Source organism: Durio zibethinus, chromosome 2 (assembly GCF_047325235.1).
Source record: "Durio zibethinus cultivar Kanyao isolate XHJ-2024 chromosome 2, ASM4732523v1, whole genome shotgun sequence".
Classification (NCBI taxonomy): Eukaryota; Viridiplantae; Streptophyta; class Magnoliopsida; order Malvales; family Malvaceae; genus Durio; species Durio zibethinus.
Genome location: NC_143163.1, coordinates 34,703,542 through 34,722,242, shown reverse-complemented (window position 1 = coordinate 34,722,242; position 18,701 = coordinate 34,703,542). Strand labels below are relative to the sequence as shown.

The following is an 18,701-nucleotide window of genomic DNA, read 5'->3' as shown; positions in this document are numbered from 1 at the left end:
ATTCAAAAATGTAGCATTGTAGGTTAATTTTCCTGATTGATTTTTTTCTTTTAAACGGGTTAGGACAATTGGGTTAATGTGCTAAATTTTTTTTATTTTTTATTTTAACAGCTACTGTAATGGTTATTTTGAACATTAAAAAAGTGTAGTGAATTTATCTGTGACTTGTCTTGCAAGAAAGGTTAAATTCTACTTAGATCAATTTGGATTACCCTAATTCCCTGTTTATCAAAAAAACTACTCAGCCTGTTCACTGCATCAGTAGTAGAGCTCCATATATTATTTTATTTCAACTCAACAGCTTTCATCAGCATTCTGTCTACTCCTTACTAGAAAGCAAATACTGTTCTGATCATTGCCAAAAAGATGGAACTCCTCTGCCTCGAAGACTTCAAAGAGACAAAGCTTGATCCCAGTTGGACTGCTTTTGATTACTTGCTAGAGGCAGCCAAAGTTGGCCTAGAGAAAATGCAGAAACCAAACTTCAAACTCAGATACGGAGAAGAAAAGAAAAGGCATGATTTTGGGTACTTGAAGTATTTTCTGTACAATGCGCCGGAACCTCCAACCCAAACCCTGTGGGAGAGCTTGAACAAGAATGTTGGGCTGAAAAGTAAACGCAAACTCAAAGAAGAAGATGATGAAGAATGGGAGGAACTGAAGCTGAAATTGAAGAGAAGCAAGAAAGAGAAACCTGTCCGCTCAATCCCACCACCAGACCTGCCTGAGAACTTCAAACAACATATAGTTGAAAAAAAGGGTGGTTCGGGTTGGATTCTAGTGATACAAAAGCCAATTTTTTACTCTGACGTGAACCCTCAAGCCAGTCGATTCTCCATGCCTTTTTCACAACTCAAAAATCATGAGTTTCTCAACAAAACAGAGGCTGAAGATTTGGATGATGAAAAAGCCATGAAAGTAAGCTTGTTAGAACCATCAATGGAGGAAATTACTGTGACTTTAAAAAAGTGGAAATATACGGGGAAAAGTTCAAGTTATGTCATGACGAGCACGTGGAACTCCGTTGTGAAGAACAACCGACTCAAGATAGATGACATTGTGCAGCTCTGGTCTTTTAGAGCTAAATCAAAGTTGTGTTTTGCACTCGTAAAAGTCCAAGTTCCAACAAGGAATTAGATCAGAAGAATAATGAGTTAGTTAGTCACAGATCAAGTACAGCTAAAGTAAGTTAGAAGAATGGGGATTTCGAGTATGAAGATGGTGGAGGTGCAGACATGGCATGTAATGCCAGGGAGAGGTCAAACAACAATCGGCTTTTGTATCATTAGTTTGTATTTGTCTCACATTAAGATTTTTTATGTTTTTTTTTTTGGTTTTCGGAAATCAGTTAATCTTTTGGTTAATCGATTTTGTTGAGAAACAGATTCTAATTAAAAGATATTTTAGGTTTTGTTTTCCCTATTTTCCCTATCTTTAAACTTTCCATGGATGCCTATATTTTCTGTTTGTGTAAATATTATTTTAATCCACTAATTCTACTGTTACTCTTTTGCTTGGGCAATTGCCTCCATTGTTGAAGAACATATGGGGTCGATCCAGAAACCATGTTCACCGTTCTTGTAAAAGATCCGAATATATTTTCTTTTGCACATACACATGGATCGCAAGAACATGTAAAAAGAATCCGCAGTTAGATTCGCCGTGAATCGTGAAGAATCTAAAGTCCGGAGCCCAAAATAATGGGAAATGGTCCTAAGTTTGGGTTGGATCATAGCACCAAACCATTATTTTTCTACTCATAGCCCAAAACCAAACGCTAACAAGTAGAACGATGCCAGTTAAAACTCCTAGAGCCAGGAATTAGTATATGATGTTGGATTGTTCAACTCTACTCGCCGCTCTTTTACTTCATCCGCTTGGCAGGCCCGCAAAAAAAAAAAAGGAACCTTAGGTAGCAGAAGCGGCAACCAGATTAGCCGCCATCGTAGTCAGTTTTCATATTGTTTGATCGAGAGAAAGAGAGAGAGATCTCCTTTTGCTTTACTTACTGTTTTTGAACTGTGCTTTGATGTCTGATGATCTTTTTGTTGATTGTCCTTTCTGTTAATTTCCCAAGCCAGAAAGAATTACCTTAATCCATACTGGAAGCAAAAAAAAAAAAAAACAACAGTATATACTTTATACCTTTTAAGTTATTTGGAAACACTAAACTTATGCTCGAAATAGATGGAAATTATGCTTAGAATAAAAGGATTTTATTTAAATTTCTTTGGAGGTTTAAATGACGTGTTGTGGAAATTTAGGCTCGTTTCGGAAAATATTTTTTATTTTTATTTATTTTTTAGAAAATAATTTTTTTTTTACAAAATTTATTTAATAAATAAAATTAAAATTTATTTTTAAAAAAATAAATAAAATATTTAATGATATTATTATTAATGATATATAATCATAAATATAATATATATTTATTAATTGATAATTAAAAAACTTCAAATATAACCATTTGTAAAATATAAAAAAAAGTAATATAAATATTTGGTTTTTACAATTAAAAATATGTATTTTTTGTCTCCATAGTTTAATTTATTTTTTTAAAATTTATTTCATTTTCAATTATCAAATATATTTTTTTCATAATTTTTATTTTTTAAAAAATAAAACATAAAATAATTCTATTTTATAAAATCAAACGCTGCTATAGATTTTATAATTTCTATTGCAATCTTAACTTTTTTTTTATAATAAAATCATCCACTTTTTCTTTTGTGGTATTTAGGAATAAAAAAGCCTTAGAGTTGTAAAACTGAATTTTATTTTCCAAAAACAAATCCAGCCCAATGGAAGAAAAATAAAAGCCCACCACCAACGAACCCAACCCAACACCCCTCTTCCATCATTGGTTCAACACTTAAACTGTAAACTAAAACACAAAGCACATAACAAAACAGAACCGAAAACACAAACAAAAACAACGTTCGCTGGAGGGAGCTCCCTGGCTTTTTTTTTCCCCAGTTGTAAACTGTTCTTAGTTCCAACTCCACTGAAAAAAGAAAAAAAAAAGAAAAAAGAAAGGAAAACCCTGCAGCTTCTGCAACACATTCCTAATTTTGACTCTTTGTTTCATTATTTTACTATATTTATGAGCCATGGTTGGGGTTCTCACTATCTCAAAACTTAGATTACATGATTTCAGATTTATTTGTTAGATAATGGCGTTAAGGTTCGACGCCAGAGATGTTTCCGGACTCAAATTCTTGTTTTCCTTGGAGATCTTGTACGGTCTCATGTTGTTTCTGGTTCACTCCGTAAGAAGTTCATCGAGCCGTTGGGGATGGAAGCTCCTCTCTGTCGCTTCCTGAGGCTAGAGCTATCGAGCATGTTCGAGTCTTATCACATGAAATGGACAGTCGACAAGTGCGTCAAAAATTACTTCTTTATCATCGATGAGGATTTTGATCATTTCTCCTACTTATTTTTGTTGACTAGCTTTAAATTATTATTACAAGTTTATTCTGATTACTATTATTTCTCAAATTCAATTTCTGATCGGTTGAAGGTTACTTAAAGTGAAGTTGAATTCTGGGGAGAGTTGAATTTATTTTAACGAAGCTGAAATGGAAAAAAAATGGAATAGGAATTTTGGGTAGCATATGCAGTCCTTAAAATTACTGGCCGTTGGTCATTTGCTGACAATAAAGCTACCAGGTAAGTAAAATGCTTTCCTTTTTATTTCACTTTTGCGTTGAAGTTTATCTTCTGGCTGCCATGATTCATGTAATGATAAATTTTGCAGTCCTGGAAACCGCTGAAGGTGGTAAACCACCTTCGTACGTTTGCAGACTTACGAGAGCCAGTCATGAAAATTGGAGTTTCTGGTTGAAGGTACAATTCTATTTCATGTATGCATATGATCCACGCCAAAATTCTTACTTGGTGATTGCAGGCTAGCAATTCTGGAGACTTAAGGGTGGATGCTGGTTTTCGACCAAAATTTGGTAGATGAAGCAAAGCGAAGAGGTTGAAAGGGCTTTTCCCAGCTTGGGCAGATGTGACTGCTTATTCTAGTTTTTTGTCCTTTTATATCTTTTAGTGTTTATACTCGCTCGAAGTCATTCTTTCACTAGTTTCAGTTCATAAAAATAACTCAACTCCTCAGTCTTAAAAGTCATGTGTTCTTCAGTACTTTTCTATTTCATTTTCATTTGAATGTAGTAATTAAACTGTATAATGTAACAATACATCAACCTCATGATGCCATTGCCATATATAACTGTTCCCTCACTGAAACTAGGCAAGGAAATAAATAACATTCAAGCTTGTATAAAAAGCTCTTTTTTTTATTTATTTATAAATTCAAATCTATTTAAAGGTATACTATTAAAGCTAAGTCCTTAGTGAGTTCCAACGGAGGGGGGATTTTCTAGTTTATATTAAATAGTAGCATATAAAAAAAGTATTGATTTATATTTTTTTTAGTTTTTTGGATTACAATTGGGGTTTAAACTCAAAATTTTTTAATTTTAAAACTAACTTCAATACTAGTTTTTCATTGATGATTTGTAATTATATAGAAGAGGAAAAAGAGTTACATTATATATACGTATCAAATCAAATAAGAATAGATACTAAAGAGTTAGACCCTTTTTTGATATAAATTTTTTATTCTTAATACGAAATACGTAAAATAGCGTACAAAGAATGAAAATCTACCTACGGATCTATCATACATGAATTGGAGAAAAATAAAATTTTTGAATCAAATCCCTTTTCTTTTTTTTACTAATACTCTATATATGCTTTATCTTAATTACCTTACATATCCCCATAAAGTCCGAAGTATCTTTATCTAGAATAAATCAAAAGTAATTGAAATTTATTTATGTGACATTCTCAAATTTAATATAATAATTATCTTAAAATCAATTATTATTCAGGAATTTGACATTGTAAGTTAATTTTCCTGATTGGCTTTTTTCTTTTGAACGAGTTAAGATAATTGGGTTAGTCAATTGGATTAATGTGCTAATTTTTTTTTTTTAATTTTAACAACTTCTGCAACGGTTATTTTGAATATTAGGAAATCTATACTAAATTTTTTCTTTGTGACTTGTATTGCAAGAAAGGTTAAATTCTACTTAGATCAATTTGGATTACCCCTAATTCCCTGTTTATCAAAGAAACCACTCAGCCTGTTTACTGCATTAGTAGTAGAGCTTCATATATTCTTTTATTTCAACACAACAACTTTCATCAGCATTCTGTCTACTCCTTACTAGAAAGCAAATACTGTTCTGATCATTGCCAAAAAGATGGAACTCCTCTGCCTCGAAGACTTCAAAGAGACAAAGCTTGATCCCAATTGGACTGCTTTTGATTACTTGCTAGAGGCAGCCAAAGTTGGCCTAGAGAAAATGCAGAAACCAAACTTCAAACTCAGATACGGAGAAGAAAAGAAAAGGCATGATTTTGGGTACTTGAAGTATTTTCTGTACAATGCGCCGGAACCTCCAACCCAAACCCTGTGGGAGAGCTTGAACAAGAATGTTGGGCTGAAAAGTAAACGCAAACTCAAAGAAGAAGATGATGAAGAATGGGAGGAACTGAAGCAGAAATTGAAGAGAAGCAAGAAAGAGAAACCTGTTCGCTCAATCCCACCACCAGACCTGCCTGAGAACTTCAAACAACATATAGTTGAAAAAAAGGGTGGTTCGGGTTGGATTCTAGTGATACAAAAGCCACTTTTTTACTCTGACGTGAACCCTCAAGCCAGTCGATTCTCCATGCCTTTTTCACAACTAAAAACTAATGAGTTTCTCAACAAAACAGAGGCTGAAGATTTGGATGATGAAAAAGCCATGAAAGTAAGCTTGTTAGAACCATCAATTCAGGAAATTACTGTGACTTTAAAAAAGTGGAAATATACGGGGAAAAGTTCAAGTTATGTCATGACGAGCACGTGGAACTCTGTTGTGAAGAACAACCGACTCAAGATAGATGACATTGTGCAGCTCTGGTCTTTTAGAGCTAACTCAAAGTTGTATTTTGCACTTGTAAAAGTCCAAGTTCCAACAAGGAATTAGATCAGAAGTATAATGAGTTAGTTAGTCACAGATCAAGTACAGTTAAAGTAAGTTAGAAGAATAGGGATTTCGAGTATGAAGATGGTGGAGGTGCAGACATGGCATGCAATGCCAGGGAGAGGTCAAACAACAATCGGCTTTTGTATCAATAGTTTGTATTTGTCTCACATTAAGATTTTTTATGTTTTTTTTTTTTTTGGTTTTCGGAAATCAGTTAATCTTTTGGTTAATCGATTTTGTTGAGAAACAGATTCTAATTAAAAGATATTTTAGGTTTTGTTTTCCCTATTTTCCCTATCTTTAAACTTTCCATGGATGCCTATATTTTCCTTTTGTGTAAACAATATTTTAATCCGCTAATACTACTGTTACTCTTTTGCTTGGGCAATTGCCTCCATTGTTGAAGAACATATGGGGTCGATGCAGAAACCATCTTCACCTTTCTTGCAAAAGATCCAAGTATATTTTCTTTTGCACATACACATGGATCGCAAGAACATGTAAAACGAATCCGCGGTTAGATTCGCCGTGAATCGTGAAGAATCTAAAGTCCGGAGCCCAAAATAATGGGAAACGGTCCTAAGTTTGGGTTGGATCATAGCACCAAACCATTCTTTTTCTCCTCATAGCCCAAAACAAAACCCTTATATGCAGAAGGATGCCAGTTAAAACTCCTAGAGCCAGGAATCAGTATATGGTGTTGGATTGTTCGACTCTATTCGCCGCTCTTTTACTTCATCTGCTTGGCAGGCCCGCAAAAAAAAAAAGAACCTTAGGCAGCGGAGGCGGCAACCAGATGAGCAGCCATTGTAGTCATTTTTCTTATTGTTTGATCGAGAGAAAGAAAGAGAGATCTCCTTTTGCTTTAATTACCGTTTTTGAGCTGTGCTTTGATGTCTGATGATGTTTTTGTTGATTGTCCTTTCTGTTAGTTTCCGAAGACAGAAAGAATTACCTTAATCCATACTCGAACCAAAACAAAGGCAAAAAAAAAAAAAACAGTATATACTTTATACCTTATAAGTTATTAGGAAACACAAAACTTATGCTCGAAATAGATGGGAATTATGCTTAGAATAAAAGGATTTTATTTAAATTTCTTTGGAGGTTAAAATGACGTGCGGTGGAAATTTAGGCTGGTTTGGGAAAATATTTTTTATTTTTATTTATTTTTTAGAAAATAATTTTAATTTTTAGTTTTTACAAAATGTATTGAATATATAAAATTAAAAATTATTTTTTAAAAATAAATAAATAAAATATTTAATGACATTATTATTAATGATATCTAATCATAAATATAATATATATTTATTAATTAATAATTAAAAAAATTCAAATATAACAATTTGTAAAATATAAAAAAAGTAATATAAATATTTGGTTTTTACAATTAAAAATATGTTTTTTTTTGTTTCCATAGTTTAATTTATTTTTTTTAAATTTATTTCATTTTCAATTATCAAATATATTTTTTTTCATAATTTTTATTTTAAAAAAAATAAAACATAAAATAATTCTATTTTATAAAATCAAACGCATTTTATAATTTCTATTGCAATCTTAACTTTTTTTATATAATAAAATCATCCACTTTTTTTTTGTGGTATTTAGGAATAAAAAAGCTTAAGAGTTGTAAAACTGAATTTTATTTTCCAAATACAAATCCAGTCCAATGGAAGAAATATAAAAGCCCACCACCAACGAACCCAACCCAACACCCCACTTCCAACACAAAGCACAAAACAAAACAGAACGGAAAACACAAACAAAAACAACGTTCGCTGGAGGGAGTTCCCTGGCTTTTTTCTTTTTTTTTTTCCCAGTTGTAAACTGTTCTTAGTTCCAACTCCACTGAAAAAAGAAAAAAAAAAAAAAAAAAAAAACCCTGCAGCTTCTGCAACACATTCCTAATTTTGACTCTCTGTTTCATTATTTTACTATATTTATGAGCCATGGTTGGGGGTCTCACTATCTCAAAACTTAGATTACATGATTTCAGATTTATTTGTTAGATAATGGCGTTAAGGTTCGACGCCAGAGATGTTTCCGGATTCAAATTCTTTTTTTGCTTGGCGATCTTGTACGGTCTCATGTTGTTTCTGGTTCACTCTGTAAGAAGTTCATCGAGCCGTTGGCGATGGAAGCTCCTCTTTGTCGCTTCCTGAGGCTAGAGCTATCGAGCATGTTCGAGTCTTATCACATGAAATGGACGGTCGACAAGTGCGTCAAAAATTACTTCTTTATCATCGATGAGATTTTGATCATTTCTTCTACTTGTTTTTGTTGACTAGCTTTAAATTATTATTACAAGTTTATTCTCATTGCTATTATTTCTCAAATTCAAATTCTGATCGGTTGAAGGTTACTTAAAGTGAAGTTGAAATCCGGGGAGAGTTGAATTTATTTTAACGAAGCTGAAATGGAAAAAAAAATGGAATAGGAATTTTGAGTTGCATATGCAGTCCTTTAACATTACTGGCCGTTGGTCATTTGCTGACAATAAAGCTACCAGGTAAGTAAAATGCTTTCCTTTTTATTTCACTTTTGCGTTGAAGTTTATCTTCTGGCTGCCATGATTCATGTAATGATAAATTTTGCAGTCCTGGAAACCGCTGAAGGTGGTAAACCACCTTCGTACGTTTGCAGACTTACGAGAGCCAGTCATGAAAATTGGACCTTCTGGTTGAAGGTACAATTCTATTTCATGTATGTATATGATCCACGCCAAAATTCTTACTTGGTGATTGCAGGCTAGCAATTCTGGAGACTTAAGGGTGGATGCTGGTTTTCGACCAAAATTTGGTAGATGAAGCAAAGCAAAGAGGTTGCAAGGGCTTTTCCCAGCTTGGGCAGATGTGACTGCTTATTCTAGTTTTTTGTCCTTTTATATCTTTTAGTGTTTATACTCGCTCGAAGTCATTCTTTCACAAGTTTCAGTTCATAAAAATAACTCAACTCCTCAGTCTTAAAGTCATATGTTCTTCAGTACTTTTCTATTTCATTTTCTTTTGAATGTAGTAATTAAACTGTATAATGTAACAATACATCAGCCTCATGATGCCATTGCCATATATAACTGTTCCCTCACTGAAACTAGGCAAGGAAATAAATAACATTCAAGCTTGTATAAAAAGCTCTTTTTTTTTATTTATAAATTCAAATCTATTTAAAGATATAATATTAAAGCTAAGTCCTTAGTGAGTTCCAACGGATTGGGGGATTTTCTAGTTTATATTAAATAGTAGCATATAAAAAAAGTATTGATTTATATTTTTTTTTAGTTTTTTGGATTACAATTGGGGTTTAAACTCAAAATTTTTTAATTTTAAAACTAACTTCAATACTAGTTTTTCATTGATGATTTGTAATTATATAGAAGAGGAAAAAGAGTTACATTATATATACGTATCAAATCAAATAAGAATAGATACTAAAGAGTTAGACCCTTTTTTGATATAAATTTTTTATTCTCAATTTTTTTTTAATACAAAATACGTAAAATAGCATACAAGGGATGAAAATCTACCTACGGATCTATCATACATGAATAGGAGAAAAATAAAATTTTTGAATCAAATCCCTTTTCTTTTTTTTACTAATACTCTATATATACTTTATCTTAATTACCTTACATATCCCCGTAAAGTCCGAAATATCTTTATCTAGAATAAATCAAAAGTAATTGAAATTTATTTATGTGACATTCTCAAATTTAATATAATAATTATCTTAAAATCAATTATTATTCGGGAATTTGACATTGTGAGTTAATTTTTCTGATTGGCTTTTTTCTTTTGAACGAGTTAAGATAATTGGGTCAGTCAATTGGATTAATGTGCTAATTTTTTTTTTTAATTTTAACAACTTCTGCAACGGTTATTTTGAATATTAGGAAATCTATACTAAATTTTTTCTTTGTGACTTGTATTGCACGAAAGGTTAAATTCTACTTAGATCAATTTGGATTACCCCTAATTCCCTGTTTATCAAAGAAACCACTCAGCCTGTTTACTGCATTAGTAGTAGAGCTTCATATATTCTTTTATTTCAACACAACAACTTTCATCAGCATTCTGTCTACTCCTTACTAGAAAGCAAATACTGTTCTGATCATTGCCAAAAAGATGGAACTCCTCTGCCTCGAAGACTTCGAAGAGACAAAGCTTGATCCCAATTGGACTGCTTTTGATTACTTGCTAGAGGCAGCCAAAGTTGGCCTAGAGAAAATGCAGAAACCAAACTTCAAACTCAGATACGGAGAAGAAAAGAAAAGACATGATTTTGGGTACTTGAAGTATTTTCTGTACAATGCGCCGGAACCTCCAACCCAAACACTGTGGGAGAGCTTGGACAAGAATGTTGGGCTGAAAAATAAACGCAAACTCAAGGAAGAAGATGATGAAGAATGGGAGGAACTGAAGCAGAAATTGAAGAGAAGCAAGAAAGAGAAACCTGTTCGCTCAATCCCACCACCAGACCTGCCTGAGAACTTCAAACAACATATAGTTGAAAAAAAGGGTGGTTCGGGTTGGATTCTAGTGATACAAAAGCCACTTTTTTACTCTGACGTGAACCCTCAAGCCAGTCGATTCTCCATGCCTTTTTCACAACTCAAAACTCATGAGTTTCTCAACAAAACAGAGGCTGAAGATTTGGATGATGAAAAAGGCATGAAAGTATGCTTGTTAGAACCATCAATGGAGGAAATTAGTGTGACTTTAAAAAAGTGGAAATATACGGGAAAAAGTTCAAGTTATGTCATGACGAGCACGTGGAACTCCGTTGTGAAGGACAACCGACTCAAGATAGATGACATTGTGCAGCTCTGGTCTTTTAGAGCTAACTCAAAGTTATGTTTTGCACTTGTAAAAGTCCAAGTTCCAACAAGGAATTAGATCAGAAGTATAATGAGTTAGTTAGTCACAGATCAAGTACAGTTAAAAGTAAGTTAGAAGAATAGGGATTTCGAGTATGAAGATGGTGGAGGTGCAGACATGGCATGCAATGCCAGGGAGAGGTCAAACAACAATCGGCTTTTGTATCAATAGTTTGTATTTGTCTCACATTAAGATTTTTTATGTTTTTTTTTTTTTTGGTTTTCGGAAATCAGTTAATCTTTTGGTTAATCGATTTTGTTGAGAAACAGATTCTAATTAAAAGATATTTTAGGTTTTGTTTTCCCTATTTTCCCTATCTTTAAACTTTCCGTGGATGCCTATATTTTCCTTTTGTGTAAACAATATTTTAATCCGCTAATACTACTGTTACTCTTTTGCTTGGGCAATTGCCTCCATTGTTGAAGAACATATGGGGTCGATGCAGAAACCATCTTCACCATTCTTGCAAAAGATCCAAGTATATTTTCTTTTGCACATACACATGGATCGCAAGAACATGTAAAACGAATCCGCGGTTAGATTCGCCGTGAATCGTGAAGAATCTAAAGTCCGGAGCCCAAAATAATGGGAAACGGTCCTAAGTTTGGGTTGGATCATAGCACCAAACCATTCTTTTTCTCCTCATAGCCCAAAACCAAACCCTTATATGGAGAAGGATGCCAGTTAAAACTCCTAGAGCCAGAAATCAGTATATGGTGTTGGATTGTTCGACTCTATTGGCCGCTCTTTTACTTCATCTGCTTGGCAGGCCCGCAAAAAAAAAAAAAAGAACCTTAGGCAGCAGAGGCGGCAACCAGATGAGCAGCCATTGTAGTCATTTTTCTTATTGTTTGATCGAGAGAAAGAGAGAGAGATCTCCTTTTGCTTTACTTACTGTTTTTGAACTGTGCTTTGATGTCTGATGATGTTTTTGTTGATTGTCTTTTCTGTTAGTTTCCCAAAACAGAAAGAATTACCTTAATCCATACTCGAACCAAAACAAAACCAAAAATAAAAAAAAACAGTATATACTTTATACGTTATAAGTTATTAGGAAACACTAAACTTATGCTCGAAATAGATGGAAATTATGCTTAGAACAAAAGGATTTTATTTAAATTTCTTTGGAGGTTAAAATGACGTGTGGTGGAAATTTAGGCTGGTTTGGAAAATATTTTTTATTTTTATTTATTTTTTAGAAAATAATTTTAATTTTTTGTTTTTACAAAATGTATTGAATATATAAAATTAAAAATTATTTTTTAAAAATAAATAAATAAAATATTTTATGATATTATTATTAATGATATCTAATCATAAATATAATATACATTTATTAATTAATAATTAAAAATTCTCAAATATAACAATTTGTAAAAAAAGTAATAAATATTTGGTTTTTACAATTAAAAATATGTATTTTTTGTTTCCATAGTTTAATTTATTTTTTAAAAATTTATTTCATTTTCAATTATCAAATATTTTTTTTTCATAATTTTTATTTTTAAAAAAATAAAACATAAAATAATTCTATTTTATAAAATCAAACGCTGCCATAGATTTTATAATTTCTATTGCAATCTTAACTTTTTTTTATAACAAAATCATCCACTGTTTTTTGGTGGCAGTTAGGAATAAAAAAGCCTAAGAGTTGTAAAACTGAATTTTATTTTCCAAATACAAATCCAGCCCAATGGAAGAAATACAAAAGCCAACTGCCAACGAACCCAACCCAACACCCCACTTCCATCAATGGTTCAACACTTAAACTATAAACTAAAACACAAAGCACATAACAAAACAGAACCGAAAACACAAACAAAAACAACGTTCGCTGGAGGGAGTTCCCTGGCTTTTTTCTTTTTTTTTTGCCCAGTTGTAAACTGTTCTTAGTCCCAACTCCACTGAAAAAAGAAAAACCCTGCAGCTTCTGCAACACATTCCTAATTTTGACTCTCTGTTTCATTATTTTACTATATTTATGAGCCATAGTTGGGGTCCTCACTATCTCAAAACTTAGATTACATGATTTCAGATTTATTTGTTAGATAATGGCGTTAAGGTTCGACGCCAGAGATGTTTCCGGATTCAAATTCTTTTTTTGCTTGGCGATCTTGTACGGTCTCATGTTGTTTCTGGTTCACTCCGTAAGAAGTTCATCGAGCCGTTGGCGATGGAAGCTCCTCTCTGTCGCTTCCTGAGGCTAGAGCTATCGAGCATGTTCGAGTCTTAGCACATGAAATGGACGGTCGACAAGTGCGTCAAAAATTACTTCTTTATCATCGATGAGGATTTTGATCATTTCTTATACTTATTTTTGTTGACTAGCTTTAAATTATTATTACAAGTTTATTCTCATTGCTATTATTTCTCAAATTCAATTTCTGATCGGTTGAGGGTTACTTAAAGTGAAGTTGAACTCCGGGGAGAGTTGAATTTATTTTAACGAAGCTGAAATGGAAAAAAAATGGAATAGGAATTTTGAGTTGCATATGCAGTCCTTTAACATTACTGGCCGTTGGTCATTTGCTGACAATAAAGCTACCAGGTAAGTAAAATGCTTTCCTTTTTATTTCACTTTTGCGTTGAAGTTTATCGTCTGGTTGCCATGATTCATGTAATGATAAATTTTGCAGTCCTTGAAACCGCTGAAGGTGGTACACCACCTTCGTACGTTTGCAGACTTACGAGAGCCAGTCATGAAAATTGGACTTTCTGGTTGAAGGTACAATTCTATTTCATGTATGTATATGATCCACGCCAAAATTCTTACTTGGTGATTGCAGGCTAGCAATTCTGGAGACTTAAGGGTGGATGCTGGTTTTCGACCAAAATTTGGTGGATGAAGCAAAGCAAAGAGGTTGAAAGGGCTTTTCCCAGCTTGGGCAGATGTGACTGCTTATTGTAGTTTTTTGTCCTTTTATATCTTTTGGTGTTTATACTCGCTCGAAGTCATGCTTTCACTAGTTTCAGTTCATAAAAATAACTCAACACCTCAGTCTTAAAGTCATATGTTCTTCAGTACTTTTCTATTTCATTTTCATTCGAATGTAGTAATTAAACTGTATAATGTAACAATACATCAGCCTCATGATGCCATTGCCATATATAACTGTTCCCTCACTGAAACTAGGCAAGGAAATAAATAACATTCAAGCTTGTATAAAAAGCTCTTTTTTTTTTTTTTTTTATAAATTCAAATCTATTTAAAGATATAATATTAAAGCTAAGTCCTTAGTGAGTTCCAACGGAGGGGGGATTTTCTAGTTTATATTAAATAGTAGCATATAAAAAAAGTATTGATTTATATTTTTTTTAGTTTTTTGGATTACAATTGGGTTTAAACTCAAGATTTTTTAATTTTAAAACTGACTTCAGTACTAATTCTTCATTGATGATTTATAATTATATAAAAATAAAAAAAAAGTTATATTATATATACGTATCAATTCAAATAAGAACAGATACTAAAAAGTTAAACCCTTCTTTGATATAGATTTTTTATTCCCAATTTTTTTTTAATACGAAATACATAAAATAGCATACAAGGGATGAAAATCTATTTGCGGATCTATCATATATGAATAGGAGAAAAATAAAATTTTTGAATCAAATCCCTTTTCTTTTTTTTACTAATACTCTATATATACTTTATCTTAATTATCTTATATATCCCTATAAAATCTGAAATATCTTTATCTAGAATAAATCAAAAGTAATTGAAATTTATTTACGTGCCATTCTCAAATTTAATATAATAATTATCTTAAAATCAATTATTATTCGAAAATATGACATTGTAAATTAATTTTCCTGATTGGCTTTTTTCTTTTGAACGAGTTAAAATAATTGGGTCAGTCAATTGAATTAATGTGCTAATTTCTTTTTTTTATTTTAACAACTTCTGCAACGGTTATTTTGATTATTAGGAAATCTATACTAAATTTTCTCTTTGTGACTTGTATTGCAAGAAAGGTTAAATTCTACTTGGATAAATTTGGATTACCCCTAATTCCCTGTTTATCGAAGAAACCACTCGGCCTGTTTGCTGCATTAATAGTAGAGCTTCGTATATTCTTTTATTTCAACGCAACAACTTTCATCAGCATTCTGTCTACTCCTTACTAGAAAGCAAATACTGTTCTGATCATTGCCAAAAAGATGGAACTCCTCTGCCTCGAAGACTTCAAAGAGACAAAGCTTGATCCCAATTGGACTGCTTTTGATTACTTGCTAGAGGCAGCCAAAGTTGGCCTAGAGAAAATGCAGAAACCAAACTTCAAACTCAGATACGGAGAAGTAAAGAAAAGACATGATTTTGGGTACTTGAAGTATTTTCTGTACAATGCGCCGGAACCTCCAACCCAAACCCTGTGCGAGAGCTTGGACAAGAATGTTGGGCTGAAAAATAAACGCAAACTCAAGGAAGAAGATGATGAAGAATGGGAGGAACTGAAGCAGAAATTGAAGAGAAGCAAGAAAGAGAAACCTGTTCGCTCAATCCCACCACCAGACCTGCCTGAGAACTTCAAACAACATATAGTTGAAAAAAAGGGTGGTTCGGGTTGGATTCTAGTGATACAAAAGCCACTTTTTTACTCTGACGTGAACCCTCAAGCCAGTCGATTCTCCATGCCTTTTTCACAACTCAAAACTCATGAGTTTCTCAACAAAACAGAGGCTGAAGATTTGGATGATGAAAAAGGCATGAAAGTATGCTTGTTAGAACCATCAATGGAGGAAATTAGTGTGACTTTAAAAAAGTGGAAATATACGGGAAAAAGTTCAAGTTATGTCATGACGAGCACGTGGAACTCTGTTGTGAAGGACAACCGACTCAAGATAGACGACATTGTGCAGCTCTGGTCTTTTAGAGCTAAATCAAAGTTGTGTTTTGCACTTGTAAAAGTCCAAGTTCCAACAAGGAATTAGATCAGAAGTATAATGAGTTAGTTTGTCACAGATCAAGTACAGTTAAAGTAAGTTAGAAGAATGGGGATTTCGAGTATGAAGATGGTGGAGGTGCAGACATGGCATGCAATGCCAGGGAGAGGTCAAACAACAATCGGCTTTTGTATCATTAGTTTGTATTTGTCTCACATTAAGATTTTTTTATGTTTTTTTTTTGTTTTCGGAAATCAGTTAATCTTTTAGTTAATCGATTTTGTTGAGAAACAGATTCTAATTAAAAGATATTTTAGGTTTTGTTTTCCCTATTTTCCTTATCTTTAAACTTTCCATGGATGCCTATATTTTCTTTTTGTGTAAATATTATTTTAATTCACTAATACTACTGTTACTCTTTTGCTTGGGCAATTGCCTCCATTGTTGAATAACATATTGGGTCGATCAAGAAACCATCTTCACCATTCTTGTAAAAGATAGAAATACATTTTCTTTTTCACCATACGCATGGATCGCAAAAACATGTGAAAAGAATCCGCAGTTAGATTCGCCGTGAATCATGAAGAATCTAATGTCCGGAGCCCCAAATCCAAGGAAATGGTCCCAAGTTTGGGTTGGATCGTAGCACCAAACCATTCTTTTTCAATTCATAGCCCAAAACCATGGTAAAGCCCAAAACCAAACCCTGAAATGTAAAAAGGTTGGCACTTAAAAACCCTAGAGCCAGGATTAAGTATGTAGTGTTAGATTGCTCAACTCTCTTCGCCGCTCTCGTACTTCATCTGCTAGGCAGACCCCAAAAAAAAAAAAAAAAGAACCTTAGGCAGCAGAAGCTGCATCCAGATCAGCTGCCATGGTACTCATTTTCTTTCAATTGCTTCCTCTATTGATATTTTAAAGCCTCTCCTCTTTCTTTTGAAGAACACTAAACTCGATTTTGTTTTGAATGATATTATATAAAACTAAACTCGTTTTTGTTTTGAATATTTTTTCAGGTGAAGTATTCGAAGGAGCCCGATAATCCCACCAAGTGTAAGCACCCATTTGTTCCTTTTTTTAGCCTTTTCCTTTTTTTAACGAATCCCAAGTTTTTGGTTGGAAATTGATGATGTTTGGTGTTGATTCTGTGCAGCCTGCAAGGCAAGGGGCTCTGATCTCAGGGTTCATTTTAAGGTATTATCATCATAACTTGATATAATTCGATTTACTTCTTGATATAGAGTTATCTGTATTGATTGGATTGTTGTTGAGATCCAGTAAATCATGTGACACTAATAAATGATTGTTAAGATTAGATGTAGATTAGCATTGTATAGTGGTTTCTTGAAAGCGTGTATACTTGTAATGTCATCATTGTTAACAATTGGATTAAATAATTGAAGGCTGCCGTAAAACTTCTCAGTTTATTTTTTCTATGTTCATTTTTGCTTGATGGAGGACTTTTAAGTAATTTTACTAACCTTGTTAGGATGTGTTGTTTATTTTAATATAGATCTTTTTTGGTCTAGTATTTGGATTCTTAAACCTGATGAAAAAAGCAGGGTCTTGTTGCCTTTTGTGAACGAGGCTCTCGTAAACTTCAGGAAAATTACTTGCATTGTTATTGGGTGAACCTCTGGATTTTCTTGGTGACTGAAGGTTCAGTTAATGATGCCACATTTTGAAATCCATTGGAAAGAATTTAGTTTTTGGATTAGTTATGGTATGAGGATGATTTTATTCAATCGTTTTTTGGCATGTTTTGATGTTGGTTGGTTACTTTCATAGTTTCATGATATATTCCCCACCTTTTTTGGTTTTTCTTGCCCATTTGTGCTTTCTGGTTTGCTGGTGATCATCAATGAATCTCATACGTGGTTATTGTTCTATAGAACACAAGGGAGACAGCTTTTGCCATCAGAAAGTTACCATTGGTTAAGGCTAAGAGGTATTTGGAGGATGTTATGGCCCACAAGCAGGCCATACCCTTCCGACGCTTTTGTGGTGGTGTTGGACGTACAGCTCAGGCAAAGAATAGGCATTCTAATGGACAAGGTCGCTGGCCTGTAAAATCTGCCAAGTTCATTCTAGATTTACTGAAGAATGCTGAGAGTAATGCTGAGGTATGCCTACTCTGGTTTTTAGTTTTTGTTAGCTCTATTTCTTCTGTTTCCTAACAATTTGAAAATTTCTCAGGTTAAGGGTTTGGATGTCGATGCGCTCTATATTTCTCACATCCAGGTAAACCAGGCTCAGAAACAGAGGCGTCGCACTTACCGCGCCCATGGAAGAATCAACCGTATGTAGTAGAACTATGCACTTTGTTGCTGTATAGAGTCTATTTGGTTCTCCTATGTTAATACTTCTCTGTTCTTCTTGCCAGCTTACATGTCTTCTCCATGCCACATTGAGTTAATTTTGTCCGAGAAGGAAGAGCCTGTCAAGAAAGAGGTAATTTAATTAAACTTAAATTTCCCTAATAAATGAAAATTGTGCTGTTTTTTGTATTTAAATTGATAAAATCATCCTTTACTTTCAGCCTGAAACTCAATTGGCAGCTAGCAAGTCCAAGAAGTACGAAGCTCAGCGCAGCGGTGCTTCCTCTTGAGTGAAAGTTTGAAAATTCTAGTCAGTGAAGGAGTTTTTTTTTTTTTTTTTTTTTTTTTTTTTTTTTTTTTTTTTTTTTTTTTTCTGGCCTTTGATTTCTTACTTTCGAGGAAGTTTTGATATTTTTCAAAATAGAATGAGTTGCTGTGATGTATTGGATGGCTTCTTTTGTATTCAAACCGTGTTTAGTCAAATGATATCTTAGCTTTATCTTGGAGGTTTTTGTTTAATCTAGTCTTAGTTCAAAAGTGTTATCCGAATGGTTCATTTGGTGGGAGAGAATTCC

General features: G+C 33.2%; 3 protein-coding genes and 1 non-coding gene across 5 annotated transcripts; all 4 read left to right on the top strand.

Annotated features, from left to right (window-relative positions):
* The first annotated feature begins 10,171 nt into the window (after nucleotides 1-10,171).
* Nucleotides 10,172-11,204, top strand: LOC149520154 (B3 domain-containing protein At1g05920-like). Its single transcript, XM_089753793.1, has 3 exons — nucleotides 10,172-10,875; nucleotides 10,920-10,990; nucleotides 11,194-11,204. The coding sequence occupies exons 1-3, from the start codon at nucleotides 10,172-10,174 to the stop codon at nucleotides 11,202-11,204; spliced, it is 786 nt and encodes a 261-aa protein (XP_089609919.1).
* Nucleotides 11,205-14,990: 3,786 nt separating this feature from the next.
* Nucleotides 14,991-16,092, top strand: LOC111317691 (B3 domain-containing protein At2g31420-like). Its single transcript, XM_022920122.2, has one exon. The coding sequence runs from the start codon at nucleotides 15,086-15,088 to the stop codon at nucleotides 15,854-15,856; it is 771 nt and encodes a 256-aa protein (XP_022775857.2). The 5' UTR covers nucleotides 14,991-15,085; the 3' UTR covers nucleotides 15,857-16,092.
* A 466-nt stretch (nucleotides 16,093-16,558) lies between these two features.
* On the top strand, nucleotides 16,559-18,645 carry LOC111317482 (large ribosomal subunit protein uL22y-like). Of its 2 annotated transcripts, none has more exons than XR_016333022.1 (8): nucleotides 16,559-16,685; nucleotides 16,825-16,861; nucleotides 16,962-17,002; nucleotides 17,701-17,931; nucleotides 18,005-18,107; nucleotides 18,192-18,259; nucleotides 18,348-18,468; nucleotides 18,500-18,645. XR_016333022.1 is itself a non-coding variant. In XM_089753257.1 (8 exons), the coding sequence occupies exons 1-7, from the start codon at nucleotides 16,683-16,685 to the stop codon at nucleotides 18,414-18,416; spliced, it is 552 nt and encodes a 183-aa protein (XP_089609383.1). In that variant the 5' UTR covers nucleotides 16,559-16,682; the 3' UTR covers nucleotides 18,417-18,463; nucleotides 18,500-18,645. The 2 variants fall into 2 exon arrangements, 1 of the variants encoding a protein (XP_089609383.1); XM_089753257.1 differs by having other exon boundaries at nucleotides 18,348-18,463.
* On the top strand, nucleotides 17,361-17,490 carry LOC149520153 (small nucleolar RNA snoR74). Its single transcript, XR_016335534.1, has one exon. It is a non-coding gene; the product is annotated as a small nucleolar RNA snoR74 (small nucleolar RNA).
* Nucleotides 18,646-18,701: the final 56 nt, after the last annotated feature.

Coding starts and splice junctions, on each gene's coding strand:
- LOC149520154 (XM_089753793.1), top strand. CDS start 10,172: ATGGAACTCCTCTGCCTCGAAGACTTCGAAGAGACAAAGCTTGATCCC. Junction 10,876..10,919: donor GATGACATTGTGCAGCTCTG/GTCTTTTAGAGC, acceptor CACTTGTAAAAG/TCCAAGTTCCAACAAGGAAT.
- LOC111317691 (XM_022920122.2), top strand. CDS start 15,086: ATGGAACTCCTCTGCCTCGAAGACTTCAAAGAGACAAAGCTTGATCCC.
- LOC111317482 (XM_089753257.1), top strand. Junction 18,108..18,191: donor CGCCCATGGAAGAATCAACC/GTATGTAGTAGA, acceptor TCTTCTTGCCAG/CTTACATGTCTTCTCCATGC. Junction 18,260..18,347: donor AAGAGCCTGTCAAGAAAGAG/GTAATTTAATTA, acceptor CTTTACTTTCAG/CCTGAAACTCAATTGGCAGC.